Below are 20643 nucleotides of genomic sequence, written 5' to 3'. Positions count from 1 at the left end.
TTGTTCTCTAGAGAGTTTGAAGTGTCAAGGTTATAGGCTCCCCATAAAAAGAGAGAACTTGACCTCCATTTATTCTTTATTATGCAATTTTGGAATGATTGAATTTTTTGGAATGTTGGATAGAATTTACCCAGAGGATAATCTGTGATTGAATTCTCTTTGTGGGACAATTTAAAATACATGTTTTTATCCTTATGATATTTTTGTTTGTTTGTTCTCTCTGCCTCCCCCCTCTCTCCCCCCCCTCTCTCTCTCAGTCTCTCTTTCCCTCGCTCTCTTTCTCTCTCTCTCTTTCTCATTGTTTTCCAAACAGAGTTCCTCTGTGTAACAGATCCCTGGCTCTCCTGGAACTCACTCTGTAGACCAGGTTGGCCTCAAATTCACCGAGATCTGCCTGCCTCTCTGCATCCCTAGGGTTAAAGGTATGCACCACCATGCCTGGCTTCTTTTTGTTTTTTGAGAAAGGGCCTCTTTCATAGTCCTGACACTATGTTGACTGGGCTGGCCTTGGACTTACAGAGATCCATCTATCCCTGAATGCTGGGACACCAGGCATGTGCCATCATGCCTGGCAACACTTTTGTGTTTTTGTTTTTAAGTGGTTATAAAATTCTTCAAGTTTAGGTATTTATATTCCTAAATTCTAAATTATATTTAGAATTCTTCGCATTTTAAAAAAGATAACTTTTATTTTATGTGTATGAGTGGTTTGCCTGCATGTGTTTAGGTGTATTGCATGCTTACCTGTTAGACACAGAGGTTAGAAGAGGATGCTGGATCCCCAGGAACTGATGTGCTTATGAGTCACCTGATGTGGGTTCTGGGAACTGGACCTGTGTCTTCTGCAAGAGCAGCAAGTGATCGTAACTGCTGAGCCATCCCTTCAGTCCCTGGAATAGCCTCTTACTCGTTTTTAAAGAACTTTAGCAGGAATTGTGTTTATTATAAGGCTGTCCTCTAGTTTATAGGACTCACTAGGAAGGCTCCACCTCCATTTCAGAAAGAAATTGAAAAGAAATTCAGAGAAGAAACCTAGAGAGACAAGATAGCTGGGCTCATCCAGGCCCTAAGGGCAGTGTAGTCAGATGTTTCTACAGCCCTCAACTGTCCCCTAGTTGCTTCCTGGGACTCTTGTGGTGAGGACATTTGATGATGTTGTCTCTAGAGCTAACACTCAGGTTGTGAAGCCTCCCTTTCTCTGTCCGTTTTTCTGCTTCTACCAAAGCAGTGCCACAACTACCTGCCATCGTTCCAACTGGTGTGTTTATTTTCTTAATTAAAATAAAATTAAAATGTAATGTCTGTATGTGTGTGTGTGCAGATAAATGTTCAAAAAAGAAGGAAGGAGAATAGTTAACTCATTTTGAATGACTGAAGAATCCCTGATTGCCAGGGAGTAAAATTCATCTCTGTGGAATTGCAAACAGGTGCAGGGGCCACAGAACCCAAGGAAGATTAAAAAAAAAAATGCATGTGTATTATTAGTGAGAACATCCACAAACAGGAGTCTGGTAGTCTCTGAGATGCATCTTGAATCTCTGGGTATGTAGCTCTTTGAGATTCTTTGTCAGAAGATAACCAGAGCTCACAGTGCCCAGTAGCCAGGCATTGCAGGTAAACCCCTCTACCCTGATGGTCTCCTAGCAGTGGTGGAGGGATAGCTCAGTCCTTGCAAGCATAGGGACCTGAATTTGATCACAGAACACACATGAAAATGCTGGACAATGCTATGCATACTTGCGATCCCAGCACTAGAGAGGTGGGGGTAGGCAGACCCTTGGGGCTTGTTGGCCAGCAAGTTGAATCTAGTTGATAAGTCTCAATCAGTTAGTCTCCATCTCAAAAAGTAAGGGTTACAGCTACTGAGGTATGACCCCCAGACTCTGTAGTTGCCTTCAGTGACTTCCACCAGTTTCAGATAGGAGCTCTGAGACAGCAGGCCCACATAAGAAGACTTCTTATAGTGGCTCTGGCCACATAATGTGTACACAGAATGACTGTTACACTGTTGGCTCCAGCTTCACCCACAATGGCTGTTTTACTCATAGCCCAGGAACTTCCATCACATATTAGCTCAGGGGAGATGACTCGTACTGCAAACAGATATGTCACTCTAAGGCCTCCCATCCACTTAGCATCTTTCTGGTCTTTCCATTCCTGCCTGCAGCTGGCCAGACATGGACTCAATGTTGTACTTATCAGCCGGACACTGGAAAAGCTACAGGCCATTGCAGAAGAGATTGGTGAGTAAGGGAGATATGTGTACAGAGCTAGCCAAGCATGGCACTGCTCTTCCTGTTCATGCCTCATCTGCTTCCTGGAGCCTGGGTTGTCTGTCATCTCTCCTCCGTATATTGTTGGACCCAGGGTACAAAGGCAAGGCCAAAGTGTGAGGCATAAGCTGTCACTTACCCTGAGTTCTGTAGCCTGAGTGAAGCTGGAAGAGGCTTAGGCACGGGAGAGCCATTTTCTGTGGGCCCTCACCCTCAGAATTAGCCCCACTCAGCCAGAGCCCTTAGCTTCTGTCTCTTCCTTCAAAGCCAGGAACCAGGTCACTTCTTTATGTGCATGCTCTTTCTGCTCCATGTAGAAGGGTTAGAGAATGCTAACTGATGGCCATCAGGTTAAAAAAAGAAAAAGATGGGGGTGGAGAGATGGCTCTCAGAGATCAAGAGCTCTGGTTGCTCTTCTAAAGGATCTGGGTTCAATTCCCAGCACCTCTGCTATGTAAACTACATGGCAGTTTACAGCTATATGTAACTCCGGTTCCAGAGAATCCAACACCCTTGTACAGACATACATGCAGGTAGAACACCAATACACATAAAATCAAAGGTAAATTATTAAATAAAAAGAAATAGACATGACTCAGGGCTGCCATGTACAGTCACAAAGGTTATACATAGTACAACCTTAAAAGACATCTTTTTATAGATAATGTTTTGTTAGTTTATATTGATTAGATTATTTTAGTAAAAATGACCATAATCCTTATTTTTAGGTATTCAACTTTTAGTAATTATTAAGTTAATAACTAGCCAGCTTATCAATGCAAAGGCACGAATCTTTAATTATGAAGACCTCTAAAGTCATAACAGGTTGTACTGGGCCAGCCTTATTTCTTTGGGGGAGGTTCAGAATAGAAAATGGTTGTAGGGGTGGGGGTTATGCAGCCAAACTGTGGAGGTACGATGCCCTTGAACTGATGAATTTGGCTTTTGTTCTGCAGCTGGATAGTAGAAGTCCCTCTGATTAGGACCAGACATTCTTGAGCGTTTCCCTCATAATGTTAAATGTACTTTTTTTTTAAAATCAGGTTATAGGAAAGTAAGTCATGTCTTTTACATTAAAGGATCCCCCACTGTCATGCTGTGTGTCATGACTGCTTGATCCAGAGAAACTGAGTCTAGATACAAAGTTAAGGCACTTCTCAGGGAGACCAGAATGCCCTACCTGTAGCTGTTACTACCGCCTACAAATGCCTTCACTAGGCAAGTCAGCACAAAACAGCTGGTAAGGCTGGTAAATTTGTTAGGAGTGAAGAATAGGTCCCTAGGACAAGTTAATCAGCTGCTTCAATCCTCAATTTGCTGCTATGGAAATATGAGAATGTCTGCTCCCTCAGGGTTGTAGAGGGGAAAGCTGTCACATAGGTAGCTTGTAGAGGATACCTACAAAGAATTCTTGTGTCTATGCTGAAGGGATCTGAGTGTCCTGAGGTGTCAGTGCATCAGACTAGTGTTGAATACACAGACATACATTCAGGTAGAATACCAATGCACGTGAAATTAGAAGTAAATAACTTATTAAAGAAAAAGACATGACTCAGGGCTGCCATGTACAGTCACAAAGGTTATACATAGTACAACCCTAAAAAGCATCTTTTTATAGATAATGTTTTATTAGTTTATATTGTTTAGATTATTTTAGTAAAAATGACTATCATGCTTATTTTTAGGTATTCAACTTTTAGTAATTATTAAGTTAATAACTAGCCAGCTTATCAATGCAAAAGCATGAGTCTTTAATTATGAAGAATTTTAAAGCCATAACAGGCTATACTGGGCCTTCTTCCAGGGGCTCACACTTGAGTATGTGTCAATCACCTGGTAGCTTGTGGAGACCAATCTGGCTCATCCCAGTGTGTCTAAACCATCAGGTCTAGGGTAGAGACAGAAATCTATGTGTCTAACAAGATTCCCAATGATTTTGATATGACTTTGAGAAGCACAGTCCCAACTAAAAATATTTTGTTATTTTTAATTTTGTGTGTGTGTGTGTGTGTGTGTATACAACTGTGTGGGAATGTGTACATGTGTACACATTCTGGAAAGATGACCCACCTCTCCAGTCTCACAAAATTTACTTTTAATATTAGGAACTTCAGGGTAAAGAGGGCTGATTGTACTCCTGCTTGCTAGAAATGTCTGTGATTGCTCATTCAGAGAGGACCACTGGAAGCCGTGTGAAGATTATTCAAGCAGATTTTACCAGAGAAGACATCTATGACCATATTGAAGAACAACTTAAAGGCTTAGAAATAGGAGTTTTAGGTGAGTAAATTAAAAGTTCAAATATTGGTGTTGCATGTAAGAATGATAATCACCAGTGACACTTTATTTTGTGACAGTTTATACAAAACCTGAAACTATATTGTAGTATTAAAGTGAATATTGATGGCCCTTTTGGGAGTGGGCTGGTGCATGAAGATACTTGTCACCAAGTCTGATGACCTGAGTTTGGTCCCTGGGATCCATATGGTAGAAAGCAAGAACTGAATGTTTCAAGTTGTTCTCTGAACCCGACACTTACATGTACTCATACATACTCACAGACAGAAAAAAAAAAAAGGACCCACTTCTTACTCAGAAATCAAGATGTTTTTCTGTATTTATAGACAAGACATCTTGCAATCACATGCAGGTTACACTGTCAGCATTACACAGAAGAAAGTAAGATTTCAATTTTAAAGTTCCCATAAATTTAAGCCATAATTAATTACATTTTTCACAAGTAAAAATACAAAAAAAAACCCCATCGTTTTTGGGAAATTTGGAAAGGATGGATAAACACACGAAGGACAAATTTTTAAAGTCTCCCAAACTTGTGACAGCATTTTGGTGTATCTCCTTACAAATGGGGATTTTTCAAAACTGGGATTGCATCTGCGTACTGTTTTATAGCATTAAACCAGAAACATAAAGCTAGAGTGCAGCTTGGCTTATTCCATCCTCAGCACCTTACAAATGAGCCATGTTGGTATGCACTGTAATCTAAGCACTCAGGAGGTGAAGGAAGGAGGATCGGAAGTTTAGGGTTGGTTATCCTCAGGTTCATAGTTAAAAGTCCTTATATCATAAATGTGGTTTCCTAATGTCTTTAAGTTCTAAATAGCCAATATGTGTGTGTGTGCGTGTGTGTGTCCGTCCCTGTGTGTGTGTACACATGTGGAACCCAGTAGCCAATGTCAGGTATCTTCTGTTACTCTCCATGTTATATTTTGAGCCACGGTTTTTCACTGAAACTGGAGCTCACTGATTCTGCTAGGCTCACTGTCCAGTGAGTTCCAGCAGTGCTAGGATTGTAGGTGTGCATTGCCATGTGTTTGTGAGTCACTTCAGAGTGGGTGCTGGGAACTGAACTCTGGTCTTCTGAAAGAGCAGCAAGCGCTCCTAATCAATGAGCCAGCTCAGCAGCCCCCGGCTTGCTTGCCTCTGTCCCTCCCTTCCTCCCTGGCTTCTTTTCTGTTTTAATGTAGGTGCTAGCGATCAAACTTAGGTTTCTATTTTGTGCAATAGTCATTGTATTGACTGGATCTTCTCCCTAGCTTGCAGCCATTTTCCTTGTTATTGAGTCATATTACAACGAGCACTCGTGTATCAATATGTACATGTTTCTGTAGGAAGATTTCCTACCTGTTCTCACACTCTTTGTTTTGACTCTTTCTGCCAGTCAACAATGTTGGAATGCTCCCCAGCCTGCTCCCAAGCTATTTCTTGAGCACGCCCGGTGAGAGTCAGGTGAGCCTCTGTCCTTTCTATCTGCTTTTCTCTCAGCCAGATATGGACTCTGGCTTGATTGCCAGGACTGGGGGGAGGGAGGGGAAATGGGGATTGGGTCAAGCCAGACTTTGCTGCATGGTGACTGTCTGGATATCTTTCTTCTCACCTCAGAGCTTAGCACACAATCAAGTGTGTACCTCTTTATCTCTGCTCTTCTCTGCCCATCAAAAACTTCCTAACCATGATACCTTTCTTCTAGGAGTCTGTGTTCTGTTCAACAAATTTATGGCTCTAGTATCATGAGAGAAGCCAGCTCTTGGCCATTTCTGTCTTCCTAGGTGATAAGATGTAGCCAACTTTCATTGAGAGGGAAATCTACACATCTCTCAGTATCTGATGGATTAACTCTCCTTAGATACTAAAGCCCATGAGCTTTCAAGTTCCTGATAAAATGACATCATGTTCGCTGGTTGTAAATCTCCAACCCAAATAGGACTGATCAAAGAAAACACAACTCAATAACTATGAATACAAACTGCACATCTGATTGGGCAGATTTACCACTACCCTATTTTATTCCATGTCTATGAGATCCCTCATAACTTGGGGTTTTTCCAGGCCATGTCCTTCTCCTCCATTGTCCTTCCACCTCCCTCTCCTCAGGTCCTCTTTCACCCCCTTCTCCAGTGGTCTCCTCCCCTTCCTCTTTCTCTCACCTCCCCTTCCTCTCTTCTTCTCCCAGCTCCACCTCATCTTCTACTGCATAATCACTGAGTTCCACTGTGAATACAATGTAGCAGAATAAGTATCCTGCTACAAGGCTGTATATATTTTTCTCTAGGTGACTCATCTCTAATATGATGTAAATGTGTGAGAACAGTTGTTAAGCTACAGTGTTTACAGAATAAAGACAAAGCAAGTCAGTACTAGTTCAGTTCAGTTGTGATTATTTTTGAAAAAAAGTTAAATTAAATAAATATATTTCAGTAAATATTTTTTCTTTGAAAATTTTAAGTTTTACTCTAACTTTAAAGTTTGTCTTTTTACAATTTCTTAGATGTATCTATGTATCTCTGTTCCTCTCTTATTCCCTCTTACTCTGTCTGGAGCCTTTTTTTCCCAGTAAATCCCCCTCCTACTTTTATGTCTTTAAATTATTTAATATTTTTATTATTTCTTGGGAAATATTCACTCTCTCCTTAATTTCTCCTAGATCCATCTCACCCCCTCCTATACTTTTCCAACTTTGTGTCTTCTTCTTTTTCCTCTTCCTCTTCTTTTTCTTCTTTCTTTTCATCTTTTTAAAATAATTCATAATCCAATTTGTGCTGCCCATAGACCACCATTGGAATGTGATTGACCTAACAGGGTTACACCCTTAAAGAAAGCCAACTCTCTCTCTACCAGAAGCCATCAGCTGTCAATACCCCCTCAGCTTGCACTGAGGACCCATTAGCCCTCAACAGTCCATGTAGGAATCTTGACTGACTTCATCTTGTGCAGGCAACCACTGCTGTGCATTCCTAAGTTCGATGGCCATGTTATATCCAGAGACATTGTCATATCTTATTCTTCTCTTTTAAATGAACTACTGAGTTTTATTGGGATTGCTTGCATGAGCATGGGTAATTTGTCAGTGGCTACACTATTGAAGAAAAAAATGACACACACACACACACACAGCCCCCAAACAGCAGCCAGTAGCACCACAGGGAGGTATGTTTTCAAAGGTTTTTAATCCATAGTTTGTTGAATCCAAGAATGTGGAGCCTGTGAATGCCCAGGGCTCACTGCTCATGGCCTAGACTCTGTGGCTAGAGGCTCTAGAAGTTCAGAGAGCTCAGACTCACAACTGACATTTAGGGAAGGTGAAGAATTTTTTTTTAATGTATTGAACATCCCTCAAGGGATGACTCTTTCCACAGCCCTGATCTTTGAGGTATGTGTGTGTGTTGGGGGAGGGAGTTGCCTCAGTCTGAGCAGGCTTCATGCTTCCATGTCTTCCATGAGCAGGTGTCTCTCTGGTCCATTTAAGCCCTATATCTGCTGCTTGGCCTATGATGCCAGCTGGCCTAGTTTCCTTTCTGTTGCTGTAGTAAAACACTCTGACCAAAAGCAACTTGTATGTGTGAAATGAGTTTATTTGGCTTATACTTCCAAGTCCAATCATCAAGGGAAGTCAGGGTAGGACCTTGAAATCTTGGAGGAATCTGCCTGCTGGCTTGCTCACAGGCTCATGTTTGGCTAACTTTCTTCCATAGCCCAGGACAACCTGCCTAGAGATAGTTCTGCCTGTAGTGTGCTGAACTCTCTTATATCCACCATGATCAAGGCAATACATATGCCCACAGGCCCATCCAACCTGTTCAGTCTTCCATTGAGACTCCTTTCTCAGGTGACTCTAGGCTGTATCAGGTTGATTGTTAAAGCTCACAAGAACACCAGGTCACTGATGCTTAGCCCCACCACAAGCCTCTCCAAGTGTGAGCTGTTTCACATTCTCTATATCAAGACTATCCTTCTCTCCAGCAGCCTCCATTGTCACGCTTCTCTTTGTGTCTGTGTTTGGGCTTCTGTCTGTGCCTTCCTCTTTCCCTCTTTCCATGCCTTGAGGAAGATGATTCTTGTATTCCCAAAGGAGTTTCTGTCTGGACCAGATGTTTCCAGGTTCTTGGTTTCTTGTTTAAAGACACACACATGCACACGCACACGCACACGCACACGCACACGCACACGCACACGCACACGCACACGCACACGCACCAATTGAAGAAGTGCTAACAGATTGTAAACTGGCAAGACCTTCTTGAGAAGATGACAGTGCAGATCTGGTATGCTATATGAATACAGCCAGCATCTTGAGTTGGAGTACTCAAGACCGGTCATGTTTGGGGACTTTATTTATGGGTTAGGGAGAGGAGGAGGTGGTTTCTAAGGGGCATCATCTGGACAGTTCTCTGTTTTGATCAACAGGCTTGGATAATGTCAAACCTTTGCTCACTGGATATACTTTCTCATGATGCATCTGATTTTAGTCATATGCATGCTCGATTATACATAGATAGAAAATGGCAAATGGTGACTTTTCTCCAAAACTTCACTCAGAGGATGGATTCCTTTACTGTGCATGCATCCATAACCAACTTCTGCATCCTAATTATATCTTGGAACATACCTGCATGGAAACTGAGTCCGAAAGAGCTTGTTAAATAGTACTATATTCTATCATGTGGACCAGGGTGTGTTTGCAGTCCAATTCAGGTGGGAGTCCCAGGTTGATAAGTGCACCTCTAGGAGAGAGTTGTGTATATAACCCAAGCCATGGTTCCAGGTTGCTAAGTCATCCCTATGTTTTTCTGCTCTACTAGCATTTTATTTTCCTGTCTTCTGTAGCCCAGAACCTCTATCTTGTATTATCTGATTGTTCACTTTTGTATCCTTTTTAATCCCCTGTGCTGACCCTTCTTCTTCCAGCTGGAAATTCAACACTATCCTCCATGATGAAGAGATTCCTCCCAATAAACCTATATGTAGTTAAAAATAGCCTAAGTAAAAAAAATTGCTCAATACATCTTACCTCCTGGCCAACCCAGCTCCAGACATGGTGCACTAGGGAAGGATGGGTTTGTCTCAGGGAAGAGAGGCTGACTGGGATGCAATCAAGGTCCAGCATGGCAGAAGGACGTTATACCCCATGCCACCAGCCCTGGACAAACTACACATTCAACATCTGAACTGTGATTTCTATTATATGTACATGGCTTTTGCTTTATCAGAAGTCAGTCCAACTATCATAAATCAGGAACCATCTATCTTCCTTTGGCACCTATGGTTCTATTATTTCCTGAATTTTCAAGGCAGTTCTCCAGCTGAGGCTCACATGTATGTAGGGCCATAGAAAGATGTTACTGAGCCTCAACTAGGAGTCAGAACGTTCAGGAGTGTGTGATGGAACCACTGGCACTCAGCTTTGACTCACTTGATTCTTTCTTAGCACCAACTTCTTACTGGGAAAATAATTCTCTGAGGACGGGGCTAACTGTGTCTAATTATTTATTGCAGAATCTCATCCACTGCAACATTACCTCCGTAGTCAAGGTACGTGATGAACATGTGTGCTAAACACATTAAAATACAGAGGCTGGAACATTCCTTGAAATTAAACTGCTCTTGAGCACAGGCTGGGTCTTTCCCTATTTTACTCTGCTCTCATGAGGAGAACACACAGCTGGGTTCATTCTCTTTAGCATCGGAACCCTGTTTGGTTTTTTTTTCTTTTCATTTGGGATACACCAGGCCTGAAGATACCAACACTTCCTCAGGATTTCAAAGCAATTCTCTTAAAATTTAATATTTTGAAAAGTGTTTAGTTGTCTCTATAAAGAGAAAGACATTCACTATGTCAGGAAATATGACAAGGGGCCTGTTGCTGAGTATTTGTTGAATTGAGCTCAAGGTCATCTGTATAGTAGGCTCTTCTTCTTTAAAACTTTAATTGATTATTTTATTATTTTAAAATTATATAGATTATGTATATCTGCAAGTAGGTAGGTGCCTGTGAATACCAGATGTGCCAGAAACCCTGAAGCTGGAGTTACCAGTGGTTGTGAACTTCCTGACCCAGGTTCTGGGAATGGTCCTCTGGAAGAGTAGTGCGCTCTCTTAACCTCTGAGCCATGTCTTCCACCCAGTAATTTCTTCTTATTTGTGATTTAGTTATCTGTGGTCAGCCATGGTCTCAGAACATTAGAAGGAAGAGTCTCAGTCTCCTCAAGAAAGAGACTAGAGACCACATTTGCATGACTCTTCTTTATACTGTATTATGACTGTTACATTTTATTATTAGTCATTAATCTCTTATTATGTCTAATTTGTAAGTTAAACTTATCGTAGGTTGTGTTGGTTTCAGGCTTTAAACTCAGGGTTTTAGAATGTACCCTAAACATATCGGTGTTAAGGGTGTGTTCTAAGCTCAGCTCAGCAGCTGATTAGTGGGACAGCACAGGACAAGTTATCCAACCAACCTGAATTTCCAAGATTGCATCTGTTACAAGAGTGTTAGATGGAGCAGCTGGGGAGATGGCTCCGTTAGTTAACTTGCAGGCATGAGGACTTGAACTCAAACCCCAGGTATGATGATATGTGCCTATAATTCCAGTGATGGTGAGACAGGAAGATCTCCTGAAGGTTGTGAGTCAGCTAGTATTGAATACATGGTGAAATCCCAGCCAATGAGAACTGAGCCTGTCTCAAACAAAAAATGGAAGGTGCCCAAAGACCCTGAAGTTGTCCTCTGACTTCACATACATGCCCTGCATGACCACCCATGCTCCTTCCTTTACACAGAGACTGGTAAATAGTATTAGATCAAGCAATGTCTCAAGTATATTGAGCTCTTGGGTCCTTTGTTTTGGGTCAGTTGCAGAGTCATTTGTGCTATGATTCCCTCAAAGCTTGTCCATTTATGCCTCTGTGTAAAGAAGAAGAGGGCCTCCCTCCTGGAAAGAGAGTTTAGAAACAGGTGCCGCTTAAGAATGGACACAGCCAGGTTCCACATGACACAGTGAGGAGCTAATGCTTTAGTGTGAACAAAATGATTCCCCTTCCCCTGAGCTCATAGAGCCTCCACTGCACTACACAGCTAATGAGTGAGCTCTGAGTTTTCTGCCTATGCTTTCCCCACAGCTAGGCATCCAGCTCATCCATGAAGTTCACAGCTGTACGTAGCAGCCTTGTTGATCTCTCTTGGCAGTCAATAGACCTGTGGGGAGGAGCAAGGTGGAAACTCTCATTTCAGGTTGCTGTCATGTGTGTGTGTGTGTGCGCGTGTGTCCAGTTTCAGGGGCTGGAACACAAGATGGCTGATGAGGACTAGGTTTCAAACATCAGGAAGGGAAGCTGGTCAGCACCCTTCTCCACAGATAGTTATTTCAGGTGGATAAGCTCAATGGCAATAGTTCCTTCACCACTGGTTGTTTTTCTGTCAGCACACTGGAATGTTACAGCTTCCTGCTTGGTTATTACCGAGGCTCACGGGGTTCGCATGCTAAGCAATCTGTGGCTTTTAAAAGCTCCCAGCTGATGTGGCTTTAAGGTTTATGTGGTCAACTGTTGTTGAAGCTTATCACTAAAATCTTTTTATATTATTTTAAACATTGATCTTGGGCTGTTTGATCATCTAGATTTCCCTAAAGGGATTTGAAAACCTTCTGATTCCTTTATTAAAGAAATGCTTTGATTTGAATTTTTAAAGTTTTATTTATTATAGACACTAAACTCCCTAAGCAACAAAGAAAATAAATTAAAAGTCAGCTTCTAAATATACCATGCACTCATTAGCCTGGCTAGCTGGAAGCATGATCCACATCTCTTAATGATTTCAAAGGCGCTGTCTGGCAGCAGTGTGTACAAGCAAGTATATGTTCTTGCTGGTCAAAGGCAGAAGTAGGAGAGAAAGTTTGAGGGACTAGGTGGGAGAGTGGACTTTATAGTTAATTTAGTTGTTACTGTGCAGATGAGGCTGGGAAGATGGCTTAGCAGGTAAGACCCATGCTTGGATCCCTAGCACCCACATAAAAAGGTTGAGTGTGGTTGTAACTGCAGTGCCTAGAAGCAAGGACAGGGTTTCTGAAGCCTTCTGGCTTCCAGCCCAGCAAAAACAAGTGGGCTCTAGGTTCAGGGAGAGGCCTTGTCTTAAGGGAATAAGGTGAAGAGAGATACGGAAGACTCCTGGTGTCCTTCTCTGGTCTCTGTGTATATGAGCAAACACACTCACACATATACACACAGAGACACACACACACATGCTCACATACCCATACACACATGTATATACCCATACACACATATACATACATATATACACACCCATACACACATGTGGACACACATACAAACACACACACACACACACACACACACACACACACACACACACCCCTGATAGAAGCAACTTGACAGAGGAAGGGATTCCTCTGGCTGTCGTCCATTATGATGGTGAAGGAGGGCACAGTGCATCAGTCCCAGGAAAGCAGCATGGAGGGAGCATGACACAGCTGGTCACGCTGTGTCCAAAGTCAGAGGCAGAAAGAGAGGAGTGCTGGTGCCTAGTTCCCTCTCTCCTTTTTATTCAGTCTAGGACTCCAGCCTGTGAGATGGTGCCACCATTCTCAGAGTCTGCCTTCCTCAGTTACACATTTCTGGAAACACTCTCATAGATGCACCCAGATGTGTATCTCTAGGTGACTTTCGAGCCTGTTGAACTGAGGATGAAGATTAACCACCACAGAGACTAAACACTGGGAACTATGGGGCAGGGACTGATGCCCTCCAGTGCTGTCTGTGTAACTGAGATAATTTGCCCAGTGAGGCTAGAGAGCTCCTGTGGGAGACACCGAGGATGCTCTAGTGTGTCCAGCAAGATGGCGGTGCCCTGGCATGTGCATGATGCAATCTAACCTCTCAACTGTCTCTCTTTTCCCTTGGAGGCAGAGGCAGTTTTCACAGAGTTGGGAGTCTTACTCACTGCAGTCCCAACCCCCAGCCATAGGAAGACCATCTGGAGGCTCTGTGGGACTGACATAGAGGCCTGGTGCATATGATGGTTCAGTGGCAGGAGAGTCTCTCTAGAAGCTGCTGCAGGGATCCTGGGCAACACAGAAACAGGGCACATTGTATCTATAGCTGTTGGTCTCCTTGCTTTCTCTTGCCTCCTTTTCCAGACCTACCCCAGTAGGCTGAACTGAGGAGATGTATAGGAGATGCTATATTCTCATTCAATGTTCTGCTAGTTCCCAGTTCCACCTCATGGGTGAAGTATGCAATGGCTGGCATACTCGTCCTTCATCTCTGTATTAGATCCTGCCACCTTAAGCCAAGGCCCCCAGTTTCAGTGCCCTTGTGTTCCAGGAAGACTTCACAGGGAAGAAGCCAGAGGCTGCTGGACAATTTGCCATCTGTCTAGGTTGCTTGCTGTGGCTTCTAGCCAGATTCTCAGGTTGCCAGAACAGCCTCTAAGGTTCGCCAGCAATTTTCAAGGTCACCTAGGAAGATTAAGCTTCTCCAACTTCCTCCAAGGACCCTGTTCATTGCTACTTAGTTGCTTTGTCAAGGTTTTAACCTTGGCTTTCTCTTATAGATGACACAGCTTGTTCTCAAACACATGGAATCAAGGTAAGGCCTTTCCCAGAAGCAGTGTGGAGCAAGGTGGCCATCCTGCCTTAGCAGCCACCTTGCTTGGGGACTTAGCGGTGGAGGGTTTATTAAGTTGCTGCTTTAGTTGATGGTTAAAACCTGTGAAGACAGAACATTGAGATTATTGGGAGAGACGAGTTCATTTTGGGCAGAGCCAGCTCTTCCCATGTGCATATGTGAAGGTCAACATAACGTGTTTTAAAGGGAGATTGAGAGCAGCCATTTCAGAACACATTGACTTTAAAAGAAAATTAATTCATGTTGAATATAAAAGAAGCAAATTGGCCTCAGACCAAGACCATGTCCTTTTTTGATTGTGAATTCCATCTTCTGTCAGAATGAGTACTCTGTTTCCCTGGTAACTGCCCCTCTCAGTTTTTCCAATATCCACATTTGGGTCACCCTATTACAACAGCTGTTAGGGACTAGGTTTCATCACCTGTCACTCATTAAGAGCAAATAGTTGATAGTTTAATTTTTCTAAGGGGTATTTGTATTCTGATTTGCAGTTTCTTGCTACCCAACTCTGGGCATTTAACTGGGAAGATTAAAGATAATTTCTCCCAATAACCGAGAGGCTGAGGCAGAAGGATCACCACAAATTCAAGACCAGTCTGGGTTCCATAGTAAGGCTGAGGCTAGCTTTGTCCATATAGCAACATAGCTATGTTTCAAAAAATGAAATGAACAAAAAAATTGAATTTCAAAAGATATAAGAGCCCTGAAGAGTATAGGGGTGTCAGAATGAAGACATTGCATCTAGAATGTATTGTACCATGTGACACATGTCCCTGGTGTGACACGTTATCCCTGTGAGTCCAGAAGGACCCAGGGCATGTGGCTCCATTAAGACCAAGAGTTTCTTCCTCCTTTTCTCTTGTCTGAGCCAATTTGCCTTTTTGTAACATGGCAGGGAGACCATTGTCCTGGCAGAGCCCCTGTTTGGAGTACCAAGACCTTTATGCCACATGACTGCAGAATGACATCACTACACAGTGTCCTCCTTTAGACTTTGGGGAATGTTTTCCTTTGCAGTTCATGAGCCACAGAAATGCAGAGGGTGGGTTCTGACAGCTTCAGCCCCGACAGGTGTCTTTGCTGTGTGATGGAGTGCAGCCTTTGTGCCTCTGTCTTTCAGGCGGAGAGGCCTCATCTTGAATATTTCTTCCGGAGTAGCCCTTCGTCCCTGGCCTCTGTACAGCCTGTACTCAGCTTCCAAGGTGAGTGACAAGTTACCCAAGTCTCTCCCTTCTTCCTCCGGGAAAGTAGTACCTGTGATTCCCCTTGGGAATCCAAGGGGCCTGTCTGTAAGGCAGGAAAAAGCAAAATCCAGGACCTGAAGTGTTTTCTCTCTCACTGCAGGCTTTTGTGTGCACATTTTCCAAGGCTCTGAATGCAGAATACAGAGATAAAGGGATCATTATCCAGGTGAGGTAGACAAGCATGAGCCCTCTCAAGTGAGAACCTTGGTTAGGTGGGTGGTAGTTCATCATCACTTGAAAAACAGGCTGTGCATGTGAATATGAACTGGATTGTGCTATTGCGATCCCCTGACCAAGACCGGGCCAGCTGTTACCTCCACAATCCCTCCTGCTGCTGTGATTTCTGCTGGCCTCCCTCCATACTGAATATTATGTGGAGAAGGGAAATGAGTATGGATGTGGTTGCTCGAAGATGCATAGAGGGCTGATCATCCAGCTCAACTGGTAGAGTGTTTGCCTAGCACAGACAAACCCTGAGTTTCATCCACAGCACTGCACAAAAATGAATGTGGCTAGAGGGCTGCAGAGATGGCTCAGTGGTTAAGAGCACTGACTGCTCTTCCAGAGGTACTAAGTTAAATTCCCAGCATCCACATGGTGAAGTAATGGGATCCGATGCCCTCTTCTGGTTTGACTGAAGACAGCTGTAATGTACTTATATACATAAAATACATAAGTAATTCTAAAAACAAAAATGCATGTGGTGGTACATGCCTGTGATCTCAGAACTTGATAGGTGGAGGCAGAAAGATCAAGAGTTCATGGTGATCCTTACTACATAGCAAGCTTAAGGTTAGCCTGAGCTACATGAGCTATCTGGGGGAAAATGCTGTGGACTCTTTGCTGCATGGTGTTACAACGACAACAAGAGTTGGCCTAACTATTGTTTCCTCTCTGGTATGTGGAGAAGGAGCAAAAGGAAGCACTTGACCTGTGCTGGGACTAGGGGAGGGAACGGGATTCCCCCCCAGAGGGGTGTTGACCTGTAAGGGGATATAGGCACCCCAACACTCTGATCTTTGGCTGTGGAAGGAGGAACAGAGTGGAGACTGCTTTCACTAACTGAAACAGGTTGTTACTGCCGTCTCTGGGCTGAGTAATGAAACCCTCTGAGTGTCAATGATTGACATAGTACAGTCTGGGAAGGAGTTTTAGGACATACTATTACAGATGAATGGGTATACTTGAAATTATGTGTGTGTGTGCACGCGTGTGTGTGCATGTGTAGGTCCATGTATGAGCAGGTATGTATATGTGTGACCAGGTATGTATGTGTGTCCGTGTGTGTGGAGAGTCTGAGGACAACCTTAGTTGTTCTTTCAATAGGGTCTCTCATTAGCATGTCAAGTACTCTTGTTCCCTTGGCTCTGAATTTCATCCCAGTTCTGTTGCATCACCCAAGCAATACTGAGTAGCTTGCTTAAATTGAGAGCCTCAGTTTTTCTGTCCATGAAATGGGACTTTACTTCATCACCTTACTTTTTAGGGTACCATAAAATATCTAATAATAAAAATATTTACTGAGTCCCTATTTTGGTCACAAAAGTGTTTTCTCCACCAAAGTTAACTATAAAAATGAAAACATTATTATTATTATCTTCTTCTCTAAAAACTAGGGTTGGGAATTTTTTTTCAGAGAGTAACCCTTTGAGATCCTGGAGGCAGGGAGAGGGTTAGGCATTTGAATCACAGTATTCATTTACATAAGAACCAGGTCAAGATCATCTGGCAAGTGACTGGATTTAGTTATAAAGCAATGTAATTACAAATGAGATGGAACCAGGAGAGCTAGAATGGACTGTTCTTCCCAAAGAGTTTTACTGGGCTGGTGAGGTGGCTCAGCGGCTAAGAGCACTGACTGCTTTTCCGGAGGTCATGAGTTCAATTCCCAGCAACCATATGGTGGCTCACAACCATCCATAATGAGATGTGATGCACTCTTATGGGGTCTGAAGACAGCTAGAGTGTACTTACATATAATAAATGAATGAAGCTAGTGGGGTAGGAGCGAGAGGGAGAAGGGAAGGGGGATAAAGAATTTTATTATATGAGAGAGAGAGAGAGAGAGAGAGAGAGAGAGAGAGAGAGAGAGAGAGAGAGAGAGAGAATTTCTTTTTGTACTATGTGGGTCCCAGGAGAGCACCTTTGACAGCTCTGGTTTTTTTTTGGTTTTTGTTTGTTTTTGTTTTGTTTCTCTCGCTAAAGATGTGAAAGTCTCAGCATCTGTAGTAGCATCAGAATAACGGTTTCAAATCCTCCATCAGGTTGCAACATGTTTGGATATGGGTCAAAGCACAGCCCTGGATCCCCAGAGTGCCATCAGTGTGATTGATGTTTCTTACTACCATAGAAAAGATTATGTGTATGACCCAACCTGGGGATCAGAGAGGGAGTCCAGAGTACCTGAGGTCGCTCTACCTTTGGTTATGTGTATTAGAACAACATACATAGTACTTCACTCAATTAGCTTTGACAGACTTAATATAGAGTACACAATTAAATTTGATTTCAAAGGAATGTGAACACACTTGTCTGTGGAGTCAGAGTTTTACTAGTAGCCCAGTTGGCCTTTAACTTTTGATTCTCCTGCCTCAGCCCTAGGATGATAGATATGTGCTACTGCTCCTAGCCAATTGACTTTCTAGCATAAATCCATTCAGTGAAATACTCGGGTTGATATTATGCCAAATGAGTCATGCTTGTCTGAACTTCAGTTTTGAGTTCCTCTTATTTGTGCATGCAGTTCTGGGAGTTGAACCAGAAACTCCTGCACACACCCTACTACTGAGCTTACCCTGAGCCCTCCCTGAGCTTCCGATATAACTCTTGTCCTGCACTTTTATTTTCTGAGTCTGGCAATTGCTCTGCATGCTCTGGAGGGCATTTGAACACCCTGAGATGAACAGTTAAGGCCTCATCTTGAACAATCAAATCCCCTCTTCTCCAGTTTTGTGCCAGCTTTGGGTCTTTCATTCAGGAGCTTAGAACATTTCACAGGCAGAAAGGAGTTAGACATGCCTGGTGAAATGCGTGTCCATGCTTCAGCCTCTGCTACAATAGACGATTCTGTGTCATACTCTACTTTTCTCTGCAGGTGCTGACCCCTTATTCTGTTTCAACCCCAATGACGAAGTACCTAAATACCAGGATGACCAAGACCGCCGATGAGTTTGTTAAAGAATCTTTGAAATATGTCACGATTGGAGCTGAAACCTGTGGCTGTCTTGCTTATGAAATCATGGTAATCAGTGACCTCTTTTGAAGCAAGGGAAGAGGGCTGTATGCTGGCATCCTTGTCAGGGTGGGGCTGGCTCTTCCTTGCTAGTGGGGTAGTCAGTCATTTTCTTTCACAGCACGCTCACAGGACCAGCATGCTGCAGTACAGCTAGGGAAAAGTAGTAAGAGTTGAGGCCTATGTGCTCAGCCTATAAGTAACCCCAAGGCTCGACTTCTCCACTTAGAAAGGTTCCACTTAGTGGCTACTGGAAATTCTTTGGTAGGAAAGACAAACAGCTGGATCTTTCTTGTAGTAGTTTTTGCTTTCCTAGGCTCTGTGTTTCAGTAAAGTTGTGCCGCTAAAGAAATGTTAATAACTTTTTTCTTCCCTTTGAATAAACAGGGAAGAAAGTGTGGTAGGAAAAGTAAAAAGGCACCTTGGAAATGGGGCTTCAGGAAGGAATAGCAAATGCTCCATAGGGCAAAAAAGAGGTGTAGTAAGGTGGTTGGCACAGAGCACATTCTCTTGATTTAACATGTACTTCAGAAGGATCAGGATGGCCAAAGGGCATTTAAAGACTTGGGCCTCTGAGAAGTTCATCTTTGTAAAAGTGTCACAAGACCTTAAACATTAGAACTATACTTGAACTGCCCATAGTAGTCAGGAAAAATAATCCTTAAATGACTGACTCCAGACTATCTGATATAATTTCTTTGCTTTGCTCTTGTCTCAGACACACATTTTTCTGTTCCAGGCAGTAATTCTGAACCTGATCCCTTCCAGAATCTTCTATAGCAGCACCGCTCAAAGATTTCTCCTGACACGATATTCAGATTACCTGAAGCGAAACATCAGCAACAGATAGTGGGGGGAAGGTAGTGTGTGTTTGTATGGGGGTGGGGTTTAGTTAGGGTTGGGTGTGGGTGGGGTGAGGTGGTGCTGGAAGGAGAGTTGAGAAGGAGACCCAGAGCTCTTCATTGGTAGTAGTGGCCAGAGGGTGATGACCCTTTACCTCCTGAAAGGAAGCCTGCCATGCCACAGTCACAGCTTGCAGTGGTCTGAGTTTGGAGATCTCAAGAAAAGCTGGGGTGTAAAGGGTATATTTTCTACAAAAGGGAGGCTAGCATCAAGGGAAATGCTGAAAGAACCCCCATAAAGATAATAAATATGCTAAAAAGAAACTGCTGAGTCTCAGAACATTGAGGACCTTACCTAGAGGGTTGCTTTACAGATGTATGTAGAACTTAAAACTCAAACAATACCTGATGCTGATAAACTTCACCAGGACCTCTCTGAGCCCAGAGCACACCGTTTCTCAAATATGGTTTCTCACAGGTTCAGGAAACTGGGTGGGGGCAAGTGTTGGGGCAACAACTGGTTCAGGCCAGTTTCTTGTCTTCCCCAACCCTCTTCATTTCAACAACAAGAACACCAGGTGTATCTATTTTATTCATTTTACAGTCTATGTAAGATTGTGCTGATAAAAGATAAAAGTGCAGAAAGAAGTTTTAAGACATTGCTTTGAGGCTAAGAGATGGATATGTGGATGAAGCACTTGATGAGCAAGCACAAAACCTGGGGTTTGAATGCTCACAATCCACACAAAAGCCAGGTAGACCTGGTAGCTTACCTGTGTCTTCAAAACCCAGGAAGCTGAGATAGGGAATCCCTGGGGAAGCTGGACAGTTAGACTAGCCAGAACTGGTGATTCCTGAGTTCAGTAAGAGACCCTACTGCAATAAATAAAGTGGAGTGTGATTCAGGAAGATGCTGATGTTGATTATGGACACCTGCATGCACATTCACAGAATTGCTTGCATGTATCCACATGCACATGTGAACACTCATACATGTATATACACTCACCATACACATGGAAAAAACAAACAAACACACATCTGGGCACGATGGTGTACAGCGTCATCTCAGTACTCAGAAGGCAGTGATGGAAGCATCTCCACAAGTCTGT

The 20643-nt window shown here is 43.1% G+C and overlaps 1 protein-coding gene across 1 annotated transcript in view; it reads left to right on the top strand.

The window, feature by feature from the left end:
* The window catches only part of Hsd17b3 (hydroxysteroid 17-beta dehydrogenase 3), a 29575-nt gene extending 9720 nt beyond the window's left edge, over window positions 1-19855 (top strand). The window contains exons 3-11 of the mRNA XM_028781238.1: window positions 2168-2243; window positions 4446-4553; window positions 5953-6020; window positions 10065-10100; window positions 14140-14174; window positions 15334-15415; window positions 15558-15623; window positions 18552-18698; window positions 19429-19855. Coding sequence (XP_028637071.1) covers window positions 2168-2243; window positions 4446-4553; window positions 5953-6020; window positions 10065-10100; window positions 14140-14174; window positions 15334-15415; window positions 15558-15623; window positions 18552-18698; window positions 19429-19539 — 729 coding nt within the window. The 3' untranslated portion in view covers window positions 19540-19855. The remainder of the gene's footprint in view (window positions 1-2167; window positions 2244-4445; window positions 4554-5952; window positions 6021-10064; window positions 10101-14139; window positions 14175-15333; window positions 15416-15557; window positions 15624-18551; window positions 18699-19428) is intronic.
* Window positions 19856-20643: the final 788 nt, after the last annotated feature.

The sequence above is a fragment of the Grammomys surdaster genome, unplaced genomic scaffold (genome assembly GCF_004785775.1).
Source record: "Grammomys surdaster isolate TR1022 unplaced genomic scaffold, NIH_TR_1.0 375, whole genome shotgun sequence".
NCBI lineage: Eukaryota > Metazoa > Chordata > Mammalia > Rodentia > Muridae > Grammomys > Grammomys surdaster.
The sequence above is the reverse complement of the archived record's forward strand: the minus strand, read 5'-3'. Positions and strand labels throughout refer to the sequence as shown.